This window comes from Triplophysa rosa, linkage group LG5 (assembly GCF_024868665.1).
Source record: "Triplophysa rosa linkage group LG5, Trosa_1v2, whole genome shotgun sequence".
Classification (NCBI taxonomy): domain Eukaryota; kingdom Metazoa; phylum Chordata; class Actinopteri; order Cypriniformes; family Nemacheilidae; genus Triplophysa; species Triplophysa rosa.
The window spans coordinates 23,398,349-23,412,633 of NC_079894.1; the positions used below are offsets into that span (position 1 = coordinate 23,398,349).

At 42.3% G+C, this 14,285-nt stretch overlaps 2 protein-coding genes across 3 annotated transcripts in view; one reads left to right on the forward strand and one right to left on the reverse strand.

Moving 5' to 3' along the window:
* The first annotated feature begins 578 nt into the window (after positions 1–578).
* On the forward strand, positions 579–2,600 carry hes6 (hes family bHLH transcription factor 6). Its single transcript, XM_057333277.1, has 4 exons — positions 579–1,119; positions 1,194–1,280; positions 1,369–1,450; positions 1,573–2,600. Exons 1-4 carry the CDS (start codon positions 1,057–1,059, stop codon positions 1,962–1,964), a joined length of 624 nt encoding a protein of 207 aa, XP_057189260.1. The 5' UTR covers positions 579–1,056; the 3' UTR covers positions 1,965–2,600.
* A 1,686-nt stretch (positions 2,601–4,286) lies between these two features.
* The window catches only part of per2 (period circadian clock 2), a 41,939-nt gene continuing 31,940 nt past the window's right edge, over positions 4,287–14,285 (reverse strand). Inside the window, exons 18-24 of one of the 2 annotated variants that reach the window (XM_057333260.1) lie at positions 12,473–12,529; positions 11,986–12,243; positions 10,953–11,887; positions 7,336–7,513; positions 6,719–6,932; positions 5,631–5,781; positions 4,287–5,522 (exon numbers count right to left, since the gene is read on the reverse strand). In XM_057333260.1, coding sequence (XP_057189243.1) covers positions 5,451–5,522; positions 5,631–5,781; positions 6,719–6,932; positions 7,336–7,513; positions 10,953–11,887; positions 11,986–12,243; positions 12,473–12,529 — 1,865 coding nt within the window. In that variant the 3' untranslated portion in view covers positions 4,287–5,450. The remainder of the gene's footprint in view (positions 5,523–5,630; positions 5,782–6,718; positions 6,933–7,335; positions 7,514–10,952; positions 11,888–11,985; positions 12,244–12,472; positions 12,530–14,285) is intronic. The other variant, XM_057333261.1, reaches the window with a different exon arrangement.

Below are 14,285 nucleotides of genomic sequence, written 5' to 3' on the forward strand. Positions count from 1 at the left end.
AATATATTGGCACTGCTTGCGGCTTTTTATGGCTTTGATGCAGGTTTTATTCTAAAATTCATCATCTATAAACTGTTCAACTGTTTTAACGCAAATTAATAAATGTCAAATGTTACAAAACATAACTACATGATTAGAAGTTTCGTGTGCTGTGGCCTCTTAAGATAACAAGTAGACTTTTTTATCAAACAGACGATGGTAAAAAGGACGTGAAATTATAGGCATCCAGACCTTTTGTATCAAGACGTCGTCTGTGAACTGGAATCCAGTAGAGGGCGAATGTAATGCTTGAAGTACAGAGTTGGTTCCGTAAACTTGAACCGCAGTTACAAAAAAGCGAAGATTCAGATATAACGAGTCCGTGGGGAAGCCTACTGAATATTCAAATGACGACTTTGTCCACGTCAGCTCTTTATTTATTTATTTTCTTAGTTTCAACTGATGGCCTATAGAGAGAGTTGCAGTCAATAACAGTATTCACAATAATAATTACTCTCTTTTATTAAGTTAACTCTTAAATATTTTAACTCTTTGCTTACGATATGCATGTCTTAAGTTTTATTATTTTTATTAAGTCATTATTTTTATATTAATTAATACGTTTGTATGTAGTGATATATTTCTACAATATATGTACATATTGTGTAAATTACATAAACAATAAAGCCAGGGCCTGGGTCAAAAAAGATGATAATGACTCTCCTTAGAACAGGCGGAGAATGAACAAAATAAAACGTCAGCCTGTACGATACCGTATCATAAACAAAACAATATCGAGACAGTAAAAGAAAGGACAGTAATTTCGTCAACAAGTTCACGCGGGGTGGGTTGGTTTACATGCAAAGACAAAAGCATGGCTGTTGATTGGTTGCGAGTCAGCCCATTCACATGTAAATAAGCCCTCATAAATGTTCCCCTTCAATCGCCCACTTTGGACAACACATGTAGTGCTTGTTAGCGCAGACCTTTGTCTCAAACTGAACTCGCCGACCACCTGCCCCCCATTCAGGAGTCTTAACGGCACTGCGTCCTCTCGGCGGTCTCTATTGCAGCAATATGGCCCCTGCGTCCCGCAACAGCAAGCATGAGGAGGATTATTACGGAATAAAAGACAGAAAGGTATTTAACACGCGCTTTCATCACGCATGGGATAAGTATATAAACAACCGTTAAACGCTGTTCTCTCTCTTTAGACGAGGAAACCACTGGTGGAAAAAAAGAGACGCGCCCGCATCAATGAAAGTTTACAGGAGCTGAGGCTACTGCTAGCAGACACGGATGTAAGCCAATTCGTCACTTATTACAGCATCTATAACCACCCCGACCACGAAAGAAAGTGTCAACATCACAACATTTGTGTCATTTCAGGCGCAGGTAAAAATGGAGAACGCCGAGGTGCTGGAGATGACCGTGAAGCGCGTGGAAAGTATTCTGCAAAACAAAGTCACGGGTAAGCGCGTTATCAGACCTCACGCGGGCCTGTCATTCTCCCGGTTAACGCCGTTACGTTCAAAAACAACAAATGTCTCGAATCGCGCGTGTGACGTCATCATGCGTTTTCCCCTTCCGCAGAAGCTGACAGCGTGAGCCGCGAAGCGAACGAGAGATACGCCGCGGGCTACATCCAGTGCATGCACGAAGTGCACACGTTCGTGTCCAGCTGTCCGGGAATCGACGCGACGATCGCCGCCGACCTACTGAACCACCTTCTGGAATGCATGCCGTTGAACGACGAGGCTCGCTTTCAGGACATCTTGGCGGATCTCATGTCGGACGCTATGCTTTCCCCCGGAGACAGGAGCACGGTGAGCAGCGGCTCCTCTGCCCTGTCTCCATCTCCTTCCGTCACCTCTGGCGACGATCTTTGCTCTGACCTGGATGACACGGACACGGAGCACAGCCACGTCTCGGTGGTAGCGCCGGGCCTGCCGATCCACTCCAAATCCATGTGGAGACCGTGGTAGACAGATGCTCCCTGGAGACATGCCTTTCTGCAGAGTTTGGTTCCAACTCTAATCTGTCATTTCTAAGTGAACCACAAGACCCAACCAGTTGGTTCAGGAACATTTAATTATGATTATTTAGTGTAGAGCTGTGACATTCTGCCTAAAGGTAGAAGTCCGGGGTTTTGTGATGGACACATGAATAGGACACAGTTGCAACTTTGGATAGCTGTAAATTTAGTTTACTAGGCTGAGGTACATTGGACAATGAGAAATCACCCGTGGAAATCCCCCCCAATAAGCTCTTCATGATGCAACGATGCATTTTTATTCCAGAATCAGCGAAACAGTTTTTATGTTAGCATTTTTTATTTAACGTTTTGTTGTATAAGCTAAGTCAAAACAACACTGTAGAGGATAAATAATATTTCTAGGGAGCACCTTCCTATTTCTAATTATTGTTGCTTAGAATGTAAATATTTGAATGTCGTGGTTGTAGATATAGATCTCTGACATCTGAAAGTGTATGTGATCATTGTATAAACGTGAGTTGAAAATAAATGTCAGATGTACATCTATATTGGCATTTGCGTGTTTTATATATGGTCCTTGTGATCGTAAACCATGTTCAGACATGTGACTCTCGCATCAAGTTTCTTGATTAAAACTTTACACTCTGAGTTCATTATTGCGAGTGTCATATTTGGCTTTTTGTTGGGTCTATATTCAAACTGCAGTGTCATTTTACATCCAGAGGTCAAACGAGGTTTTTACGCATAACAGACACATCAGAGCAGATGTTATCTAATTTTTTCAGGCAGCTGCATTGCTTTGATGCCAGTGTTACTTTATTATCACACCTCTATATGAATGTCCGGCTCTTCGCACGTAAAGCGTGAAAATTTTAACACCAAGTGCGTAGAATGAATCGCTCAAACGTGTCATGCTGCAGATCGCGTCTCTTGTGCTTCAAACTAAAACATAGGAGCTCTATCTCTAATCTGATCTGATTGAGGGTTTCTCACACCGTCTAAACTTGTTTCAGTTGGTAATTTGTTGTGGTAGCAACAAATACAGTAGGCCTATGTTAAATCAGGCTTGTCTCCATCATTATTTCTTAATATAATGATTTGATCACCAGTGAACACACATGATAAAACGCATTGAATGCACTGTAAATCGGTTTTGCTAAAGCATCGGTCAAATGCGTAAATGTTAAAGAACGTGCAGACACAAGACAGTGCTTCAGATAGCCTACATCATAAAGTCCCTTTAAGGTCCAAACAGATCAAATAAAACAGAATCCGATCCAAATGTTTTTCAACTATTTCCAAAGCCACCGATAAAGCACGTTTAATGTTCCACAACCAACGTGCACGTCTGAAACTAACATGTATTAACTCTTTTAATCCACAAATTACATTCGCAGACTGTTGACAGGTTGTAATCTCACTGCTTTCATCGGATCTGGGGGGTGGGTGGGGATTTTAGGCGTCTGTAGGTTGTGGTCGTGGTAGGAGGCCTCGCTGAGCCATTCGCACTTTGTACTCAAATTGGCGCAGGTGTGAAAGGAACTGACGCGCCTTTCATCTGCGGTGGCGCAGAATCCTGTCTCGACGCACAGCTAGAGTCTGATCACAGGGAAGTTGTACATCGGATGTGCGTTGTATAGTAATAAAATAAAATAAAAACTCAAAGAGGAACTGTTTTGAAACTAGGGCGTCTGACTTTGAACATATGGCGCAGAAAGGGCCCCTCTGTTCCAACGGCCAGTTGCGCAGCACTATAGAGTTGCATTAATCTGCTCTAGAAAATGTTATTTCACAGAGATTATACATGACGTTTTTTAAATACTATTTTCACATTTTACAATGACAATTTAACCAAATGATCATACGTAATTTCAGCCTCTTCAAAGCAGGTGTTCTTTCAAATTCATTGGGTGTTTTCAACGATACATTTTAGTGCTTTTGTGCTATATTGAATACATACAAGGCATTGAAATAGACCTTTTCCTGGTGTGTATATATAAAGTAGTTATGTGTAGAAAACTATAATTGTCAACATAATTTCTTTCTGTACAAAATAAATTACATTATATTTAAAATTGCATCACTTGGCTAATGAAAAAAACCCCGCCAACAAGAGCCCAGAAGAGATGGGAGCTCTTTTAATTCAGTTTAAAAACGCATCTGGGGTGAGACATCAAGAAGCTGATTGATAAAATGTCAAAAGTACATTAAAAAGATGACAACTTTCAAGATGCTCATCAGAGTTGATTTTGACGTTTCCAAAGTCGCAACAAAAATGTAAAAAAATATAAAAAAGATGCTTTAGTTCTTTATAAAAAATATACTTTATTTAAGATTCACTTTAATAAACAAGTAAACAGGACAGCATAAAGTAACACAAAGTGTCCATGTTTCAAGTCACAGAATGAATGCGCACATTTATTTACAACGTGGCATATACATTGTGATTTAAAAAAAACTTTCCACAACAATATCTGTTTCTCAATATTAGTTCTAATGTCAAATCAACCAACTAGTTAATGAAGTCTCTTATATTTGTCATCAACAAGGTGCTTTTGCGCTTTAGTAATGGTGGTCGCTGTGGTTAGGTAGGTCTTCAAATGTGTGAACAGTCTAAAACGTGCCAGTGTGGTTATTAAACCTTGGTCTACGTAGTTTAAGATTTAATCTCCGCCTGCATGGGTTTTTATCAAAGAGGACAAAGTTAACACTGAAGTGCTACAATCCATCAAACAGGCTGCTTTTGAAGTAAACAGGCCTGTCTAAACAGGAAAACAGTTGCCAAACTCATCAATTACAATAAAATACTTTACGGATAGCCTGCTACATTTCATGTAAAAATAAGCTGCAATTGCTAAACCAAAAGTCCGGTGACTAGGTCACCTTAGTTCATGCTATTTATCTGAATCAGAACTGTCCGAGTTATAAATAATTATAAATAATATTTCTGGTTCATATAAACTGCGTAGAATTGTGAATTTACAGGATATCTGACAGCTGACGCACAACACAACATACTGTAAATGTTCAAATCTATTCATATAAAAAACATAAAAGACACTTTTTTAGAAAAAGGGATCTGTACAGACGAAAATAAATTATTCACAGGAAAGATTCCAGTCATCACTATTCATTAACAGAAAGGTTTTAAAACAAACACTGGAAAGGAAATATATTGTCTAATATAAAGTCCTTGGTCATTGAATGGACCAAAATCTAGCCTTTGAAACCACCTATAAATATTTTTTTAATCTCAAAATAGAATCCACCCATTGCTTCATTCATTCACATATTTATACATCTCTAAACACACAAACAACAGCCAACCATACATAGTCCAAGGCCTGTGGCTGTGGCAAATGCACGATGTCATCGTCCAATCAGATGAGGCCTGTACATGTGGGCTGAATAAGTGGTTTGTTAGGTGACGGCCCCGGACAAGCGTGTATTGATTCCTCTTCTGTTTGGCTTCTGTTTACCCCATGTGCAGATCGGGGGAATCTTCTTCTGTCGGAGTTTCATTGAGCTCTTCACAGCTGACACATGCCTGCACAAACACATCAACATGAGTCAAAATGACGCGGCATCTGAAAACCATTTTTCTCCCCTGAATGACTGAAACGAATGATATTCAACAATGTTATGAAATGCAGACCTTGACATCAATGGCTTTGGGTAGGTTGCCCAGTCTCATCCAGGGATGCACCTCAATCAGTTCTCGCTTCTGGTCCTCTGTAAAGCGTGGCTGGTTCTTCTGCATCTTCTGCAACTTTTCCCTGTCCTCCTGCAAAACCTTCTGAGTGTCCCTGCAATAACAGACACACACACAAGCACACTGTTTAGTGGCAGAATACACACGTGCAAGGCAGATTTTAAATAACCTTTCAGCGCCCCCTAATGGACACTTACAAAACAAAAACATTTTTAAAAAACATTCTTTATTGGACAGAAAAACATCACAAATTTGATGACATGGTTTGATTTATGCTCCACGCCACACCTGTATCACACAACAGGAATTTGTGAATATTACACGTGGCAGGTCCAACATTTATTGTTCAAATGCATTTTTAAATGTCACCAGAAAACAGAATCTAAGCACATTTTAGGGTTTTATATTGATGCGTGAGATTTTTATTCACAATTCATCTATTATCTTTATCATGCCCTGATGTTTAACCCTGTAGACTTTGTAATTTCCATTATTCTCAATGATTATCATTGATGTAATTATTATGATATTATAAAAATACTTTAAATTAAGTCAAAATGAAGACAGTAAAAAACATTAATTAAAAGTTATACATGGTATAAGTGAATATAAATACTAATACTTTGTAAACAATATTTGTTTTTACAGTTTAGGTCATGCAAAATCCAAACTAAACCATTAATCGACTAACTAAAATTGTTCTGAAATTGACAAAATGATTTTGATTCTCTTTCTTGTTACCGACTTGAATTTAGAAGGATTTTCTTTAAACTTAACTTTTAAAAATATTATAATTATAGTTTTCGTCATTGGTGTAAAATGGCCTTAACCCTATTTGGGGGGGGGGGTGTCATTAAAACAATCCATGTACCCCATCAGACATGTTCAAGTTTGTATCCTACAGTTAAAACTAACAGCATTAGAGGCGGGTCTACAATTGAAGGACAGGAAGTGAGTGGACACTGGTAATGGACATTAGTGGTATAGTGGGGTAGGGGTGGGGGTTGTTTCTACTCTCTCCGCCCACTCACCGAGACGGCAGCTGGTATGACATCGTAACATTTTCATCCACGTTGGCCATGAGCAGGCACAGTGGGTCCGGCAGTACATACTTGATCAGGTTCTCGCTGCCCTCCAGCGGCCCTGATCCCGTACCCAAGGCTTGCCCCTTGGCCTTATGAGATTTCTGCGATGAGTCCACACTGCCGAAGTAGCTACTGCTGTTGTTGCTGGTGTGGCTGCTTCCTGAAGAGTAAAGATAGAAAATAATCAAACCTGCTTCTTATAACTCAATATAACAGAAACTCATCAGAGGAAGTGGAAAAAACATTTCTGGTGCAGGTTGAGTACTGGGACCACGAATATGAGATTCTTCCCCTTTTGGGGTCGTTCAGTTTCCTTCCATTCATTTTACGCTACAAACATTTCTGGTCAGTGAAGACATGTACATTTACTTGCGGAATCTCTGTGTGAAAGAAATGACCTTGCATTATCTAGGTCTGTTATTTCCTAAAAACCAGACTGGTGTGATTTTAGTCAAACTAAAGCATTTTCGTGACATTTTAAAAGCTGAATTATTACTTTAACCAACCGAACTGGTAAAGTTCAGTAAGACACGTGGTATATCATCAAAAACTCTCATACTGACCGGTTCCACTGGCAGAACCGCCACTAGCAGACGTTCTGCAGCCGTTTGAACCGGATCCCATGGAACCTGAAGTGGCAGATCCGGTGCCGGACCGCGAGTCCTCTGGGAGAATGTCCAGGAGGTCACTAGACGACGAGAAAGCATCACTGTGTTGTCCGTCAACAGGTGAGCCTTCATCCTGAAACACAGAAAAGGACATTTACAATTACGCATTTGGCAGATGCTTTATCCTAAACAACACTGTTGGTATCACCATGCTCTGCCAGATGAGCTACATGAACCCAGAACAGCAAAGACTTTAGAACAACAACACCTGCTTTTGTGTTGGGAAACTCTAACCTGCAAATTCATACAGTAAAGAGAGTTTTCACTCATAGAAGACTCATTCCAACATCAAAGAATCACTCTCGAAAATGAACACCAACTTGATGTGCTAATAATGCATTACTTATTAAAAACTGGAGCCCTACAGGACATCATATCCTATTGTCATTTTGAATGCATCTTATTTATTTATGTACTGTATATACATTATTTAAAAGGATTGAACTGCCACAGTGATTAATTTATTGTTTGATCCCATTGCAATTTTTGCAATTGTGCACGTTTAGAAAACATGTTTTTTTGTGCATTGACCAGTTTAAATAAAGTAATTCCATATTTTGCTGGATTTTTCTGTTTTAGTTTGGGCGCTCAGGACTTTACACTTGTTCTGACTGTTATGGTCACTATATAATGATTGTTTTGGATATTTAGTTATTACTAAACTTTCTTAATTTAATTCATGAATCGCAATTAATCATTATAAAAGTCATTCAACTAATTAATAGCCATGACTGCAATTATTTATTAAACAATTAATTGTCAGTCAAATTTCATAACTGACAGGCCTACATAGTACTGTAGGAATTCATTTACTTAGTTTGTAATGTAAGCATCATACAACTATGCATTTTAAAGGTCCAGTGTGTAATTTTTTGGAGGATCTATTGACAGAAATGCAATATAATATACATAACCATGTCTTTAGAGGTGTATAAAGAGCTTACACAATGAAGTGTTATGTTTTTATTACCTTAGAATGAGCTATTTCTATCTACATACACCGTGGGTCCCCTTGCATATAACCATGTTCTGTCAGCCGTCATAGTGTTTCGAACGGGAGGGGGAGGGGTGGAGTGAGCGGTTGGTTGCAATTCGCAACCTTGCAGCTAGATTTCACTGACTGGACCTTTAAAACAATATTTTTTGGTATCCAAAGTTTTATACTGTTAACTGTCACGACTGGCGTGAAAGAACCCAATTGCAGGCAGGCGGTGGTGAAGGGGTTAACAAGGATTTTATTAAAATACAAACAAAAACACCCACGATGGGGAAAACTATAACAAAACACGAACTATGAACTTAGGAACAAAAAGGAGGAATACAAAACAAAAGACTAACAAAATAAACTCGACACAACGTCTTACAATGGTAAGGAACAGGATCTCAGACAAGAACACGGGAGCATGACCACGGTACAAGAACACACAGAACGCAGTACAATCCACGAGCACAGGACAAAGAAACATGAGGGTATATATAGGAAAGACAAACGAGGGATAACGAGCGAGGGCAGGTGTGGAACATTGAACAGTTTTAATCCCCGGCTGCGCTCGAGGGCGCGGAGTCCTGGGGGATTCTGTGGGGGAAGTCCTTGGGGGGACCGCCGACTTGAGCGTCGGCGGGACAAGGCTGGGACCCGGCTGGAAGGCCGGCTGGACAGGGCTTGACGCCGGCTGGAAGACCGGCTGGACATGGCTTGACGCCGGCTGGAAGGCCGGCTGGACAGGGCTTGATGCTGGCTGGACGGCCGGCTGCTGTACCGGCTGGGACGCCGGCTGGATCACCGGCTGGGATGCCGGCTGGATCACCGGACTGGACGCCGGCTGCACCGGACTGGACGCCGGCTGCACCGGACTGGACGCCGGCTGCACCGGACTGGATGCCGGCTGCACCGGACTGGATACCGGCTGCACCGGACTGGACACAGGACTGGACACAAGACTGGACGCCGGCTGCACCGGACTGGACGTCAGCTGCACCGGCTGGGTTGGAGTCCACGCTGCCCGCCGCTGCCTCTTCTTCTTCCGCCGAGCCACCCGGCTGGTGATCGGGTGATGGAAGGAGGTATAAGGCATGGCTGGCTCCGGCTGGGACTCCTCGGAGGTGGATTCCCAGGACTCACGTCTCCCCCGCTTGCCACCTAGGCTTACTGGTGGCGAGGCTGCAGGGGGTGAGGAGAGCGGTGTGGCGATGCCTAAAACCCTGATCTGTAGGGTCTGACCCTTCTGTATGGCGGCCAGCGGAGATGGGTGGTAGTGTCGTGTTGAGACCCCGGACTCCGGTCGGTTCATGACGTACCGCCACACGACATCGAAGTCCAGCGGTCTCAACAACCGCATCTCCGCCCGCGACAGGGGGTCCGCTGAGACCGGCGTTAAAAAGCACCGCCACCTCATCCTCCCCGAAGACATCCTCCTCTGCGGCATCCCGGAACCTATACAGATAGTCCTCGATGTCATCGTTCCCCTGACGAATGCCGCAGAGGAGGCGAGCCTGGTGGGACCGTCTCGTGCCCATGATGCCTACTGGGTTCGTAGTGGCTCGTGGATTCTGTCACGACTGGCGTGAAAGAACCCAATTGCAGGCAGGCGGTGGTGAAGGGGTTAACAAGGATTTTATTAAAATACAAACAAAAACACCCACGATGGGGAAAACTATAACAAAACACGAACTATGAACTTAGGAACAAAAAGGAGGAATACAAAACAAAACACTTCCCACGTGGGGGCAAAAGACTAACAAAATAAACTCGACACAACGTCTTACAAAACATGGAGGGGTAAATAAGGCAGGGCACAAAACTCACAGATGACGGACAAGGTAAGGAACAGGATCTCAGACAAGAACACGGGAGCACGACCACGGTACAAGAACACACAGAACGCAGTACAATCCACGAGCACAGGACAAAGAAACATGAGGGTATATATAGGAAAGACAAACGAGGGATAACGAGCGAGGGCAGGTGTGGAACATAAGACACGAGAGGAAAGCAATACAAGAAATGAGAGGGGCAGGGCCAATGACGAGACACTGGAGAGAACGTATATTATTGTCAAAAGGACAATAATATGTTTCTCTCCACACATAACCAAAGACTTTGTCATGGCTCTGCTACAGGACCAAGAAAAACATGACTAAATGAAGCAGAGCCATGACAGTTAACATCTACATTTTCATTTTACTATAGGGACTTTTACTTTCTTCATTTTAAATAGGTTTTAATATATATATTTTTAACGTATTATTGAAATATACTTTTCAATGTAACACCTTCCCCCCCACCCAAGTGTAGAACCACTATGGACCCCTTGCTTTAAAGAAAACAAGGGTTTTACCTTTCTTAAAAAAGGAAACACTGCCACCTGTTGGTTGAACAACAGAAAGTTTGCAATCTAGATGATACATATAAAAAACTGAGAGGTCAAAGAACGAATTTTTTTTCCAAAGTATACTGTGGTACACATTCAAGAAAGTGTGCCATTACTATGGTAATTAAAAAAAGTCCTCACCTGTGGCACAACCTTGTCAGTAGTTTTGGCCTGTCCAGTAGCACTCAACGCTTTCTCAACATTTCTGCTGCTGTTCCCCTGTTGTACAACAGGGGGCGCCGAGCTCTCCTGTCTCTCAGCACAGCATTGAGTCTCCTCTAACTGCAGAAGGTTGAGCTGCAGCGGCGAGCTGCATCGGGACTGAAACAGAGGTGGGGAGGGCGGGCCCACACCAACCACCGACTGAGGGGTGGGGCTTCGTGACTCCCCCTCCATCAGCTCGGGTTCAGGTAGTTTCGGAGGCTCCTCCGGGCACGGCTGGAACGGTTGCGGCTGGAATGCGGTCTGGAATGCATTCTGAGGGGTGAAAGGGTTCTGTGAAGTGAACGGAGTCTGTATGGTAAAAGCGGACTGAGGTGGAAACTGCGGCTGCGGGACAAACCCTGGCTGTGGTTGTGGCTGAAACGTCGGCTGGCCTGGGAAACCTCCCTGTTTCGGGAAATAGGGCTGATGTGGAGTGCCGGGCATCTGCGGGAACATGTAGTTGGGCAGCACCAGGGCCACCATGGGCGTGACCAGAGGGGCGGAGTACGGCGTCTGAATGGGCTGCATGGGAATGCGTGGATCCAGGCCGCACTGGCTATCCCCATTCATAGACGCATCCACCCCGGGAGGCATGACAACGGCCCCGGGGTATACTTGAAGCGGGTAATCGGGCATCACGGCCGGATAGGCGCCGGGGTACGCGGGTTGCGAGGTGTCCGACAGAGACCAGGAGGTCTGGTTGAGGCCCTGCAGTTGAGGTCTGGGTGGCGGCATATGGCCAGAAGGAGTGCTATCGGAGGATTCGTTGGGCTTGACGCGCTTGGATTTGGTCTTCTTGTTGCGACCTCGCCGCGTTCCACTGGTCTCTGGCGTGCCGCCACCCTGCTTACACGAACGGGGAGTAGGAACGGCTGAAGAGAGAGAGGGAGGGAAATACATTGGATGAATTTACTCATGGACCATTTCTAAGTAAAGAAGTGAACTTTCAAACAAGCAAATCCTTGCTTACCGTCAAATGCCACTTGTCCTTTCTGCCTCTCCAGATAAAGAGAGCAATCTGCTTTAAAAGCATGCACGCCTCGCAGCTCTCTGAAGCGACTCAGAAACGCCTGTTCTTCCTTCTGGGTGTGTGCCGCCAGAACCTGCTTGGTTAGGCCTAGTTTCTTGTAAGCCTCCCTCTCTTGACTGTGCGGCGAGACTGCGGCCGATGGGACGGAAAGACTCTGAACTTCAATGCCTTCAGCGCTAGGGACATCCTCGATGATCTCTGAAAACACAAGATGAGATCTTCAAACAACAACAGCAGACACAGCCTTTTCTTTACAGGGGCTTCAAGGCCGTCAAGCTCGTCTCATGCATGCTGGGATGGGAATCAGAGGAAAATGCATCCATTCTTGGAAATGACCAACACCTTATTTTACTCCACAGTCAAATCAATCAATCATTGGATGCATTTATTTTTGGTGTCCCTATCTTTGTGGGAAGAAGTTACTAACTTTGAAGTTTGGAAGAGAATTCTTGGTTTGAAGAGATGTGTCTTGTTGATGACACAACTAAAACAAAAAAAGTGTTTTACCAGGGAACACATACAAAACACAAATAGCTACAATACAAATGAACGTACCGGCTCTGTTCTAAAACCTTGTGTGTTGCATACATATGGAGCGATTTTAGTCGCATTAATTATTCACGCGTAAAACAAGATACACACATGCGTAAACAGTTTCACATGAACAAAACCTAATTTACGTGCACAAAGTATACATATACATTTACAAAAAGCAATTCACGTGCGTAAAACAAAACAATTTTCTCATAAAGTACGTTTTGCAAACATACGACTGTGCGCAAATATTTCGAAAGTTTAAAATGTACACGTTTATCGTGTTATGTGAATGTGCAAATCGTCACTCACGTGTGAATCGGCTTGGATGTGTGTGTGTGTTTTTTGAGACTGTCCTGGCAGCGCAACCCCTCCCACGTGGGTTGTCGTACTCTTTAGCCAATCAGATTCAACCTTACCATTCAATGAATCATAAACGCGGAGAGAACAGGACCTTTTGCGCAGCTACAAATCTATGTGCCCATACAAAACAATGTTTCCAAGAACTAGTTATTTATTGTCCTTGTTCATTTAAAACATATATTGTATGGACATACAAACATGAACATATCTCATCAGATATGTTCCCCAGACGGGGGAACACAGTTTCACAGTTTGTTACCCAGACGGATTTTAGCAGTTCAGTGGAAGTGACTGCTGGTTGTGTAGTTTTTAAGTGGTCATGTTCACTCACTATTTCATACTTTTCTCCTACAAAATAAATTAATAAAAACAGATTTATTGCGTGGCTGTATTATGTTTTAGTACAGCATCACAGCTCAGAGAGTAGATTAGCGAAACTGTACAAACGAGCCTTTAGTGCTAACATTAGAGCTCCTTGAGTTCTGTGCTCTCCATGATTATGATTGGTTGAATGGTAAGGTTGAATCTGATTGGCTAAAGAGTACGACAACCCACGTGGGAGGGGTTGCGCTGCCAGGACAGTCTCAAAAAACACACACACACATCCAAGCCGATTCACACGTGAGTGACGATTTGCACATTCACATAACACGATAAACGTGTACATTTTAAACTTTCGAAATATTTGTGCACAGTCGTATGTTTGCGAAACGTACTTTATGAGAAAATAGTTTTGTTTTACGCACGTGAATTGCTTTTTGTAAATGTATATTTATACTTTGTGCACGTAAATTAGGTTTTGTTCATGTGAAACTGTTTACGCATGTGTGTATCTTGTTTTACGCGTGAATAATTAATGAGACTAAAATCGCTCCATACATACACAGCATTTCAAAGCAGCTTTTTACTTTCAAGACATTATGTTGATAAATATGCATTTAATTAATTAAAAAATATATTCGAGCATTTCAAAACAATCACTTGATTGTGATTGTAATACAGTGATGTAGCACCTCCTATATATAATTGATTTAAAATTTGTTTTTAAATATTGACGCTGCTCTTCCGAAACCTTAGATGTCCAAATTCACTTTTTTCAACAAGTGGAAAAAACAGTACTTAAAAAATTCAATATAATGTTTTCAAAGCTGAAAGGGACTTTTTAAATACTTTTTACATTACATTTTACATTTACATGTTAGATTTTTTTTACTGTTAGATATTTGCAAAACCCAGTGACCCATGAATATTTTTGATATACGTGCAATTTTAATATTGTTTTATAAATGATCATTTAATTTGGATGATGTTAACTTGCGTAACATTTTGCCAGCAAAAATGCA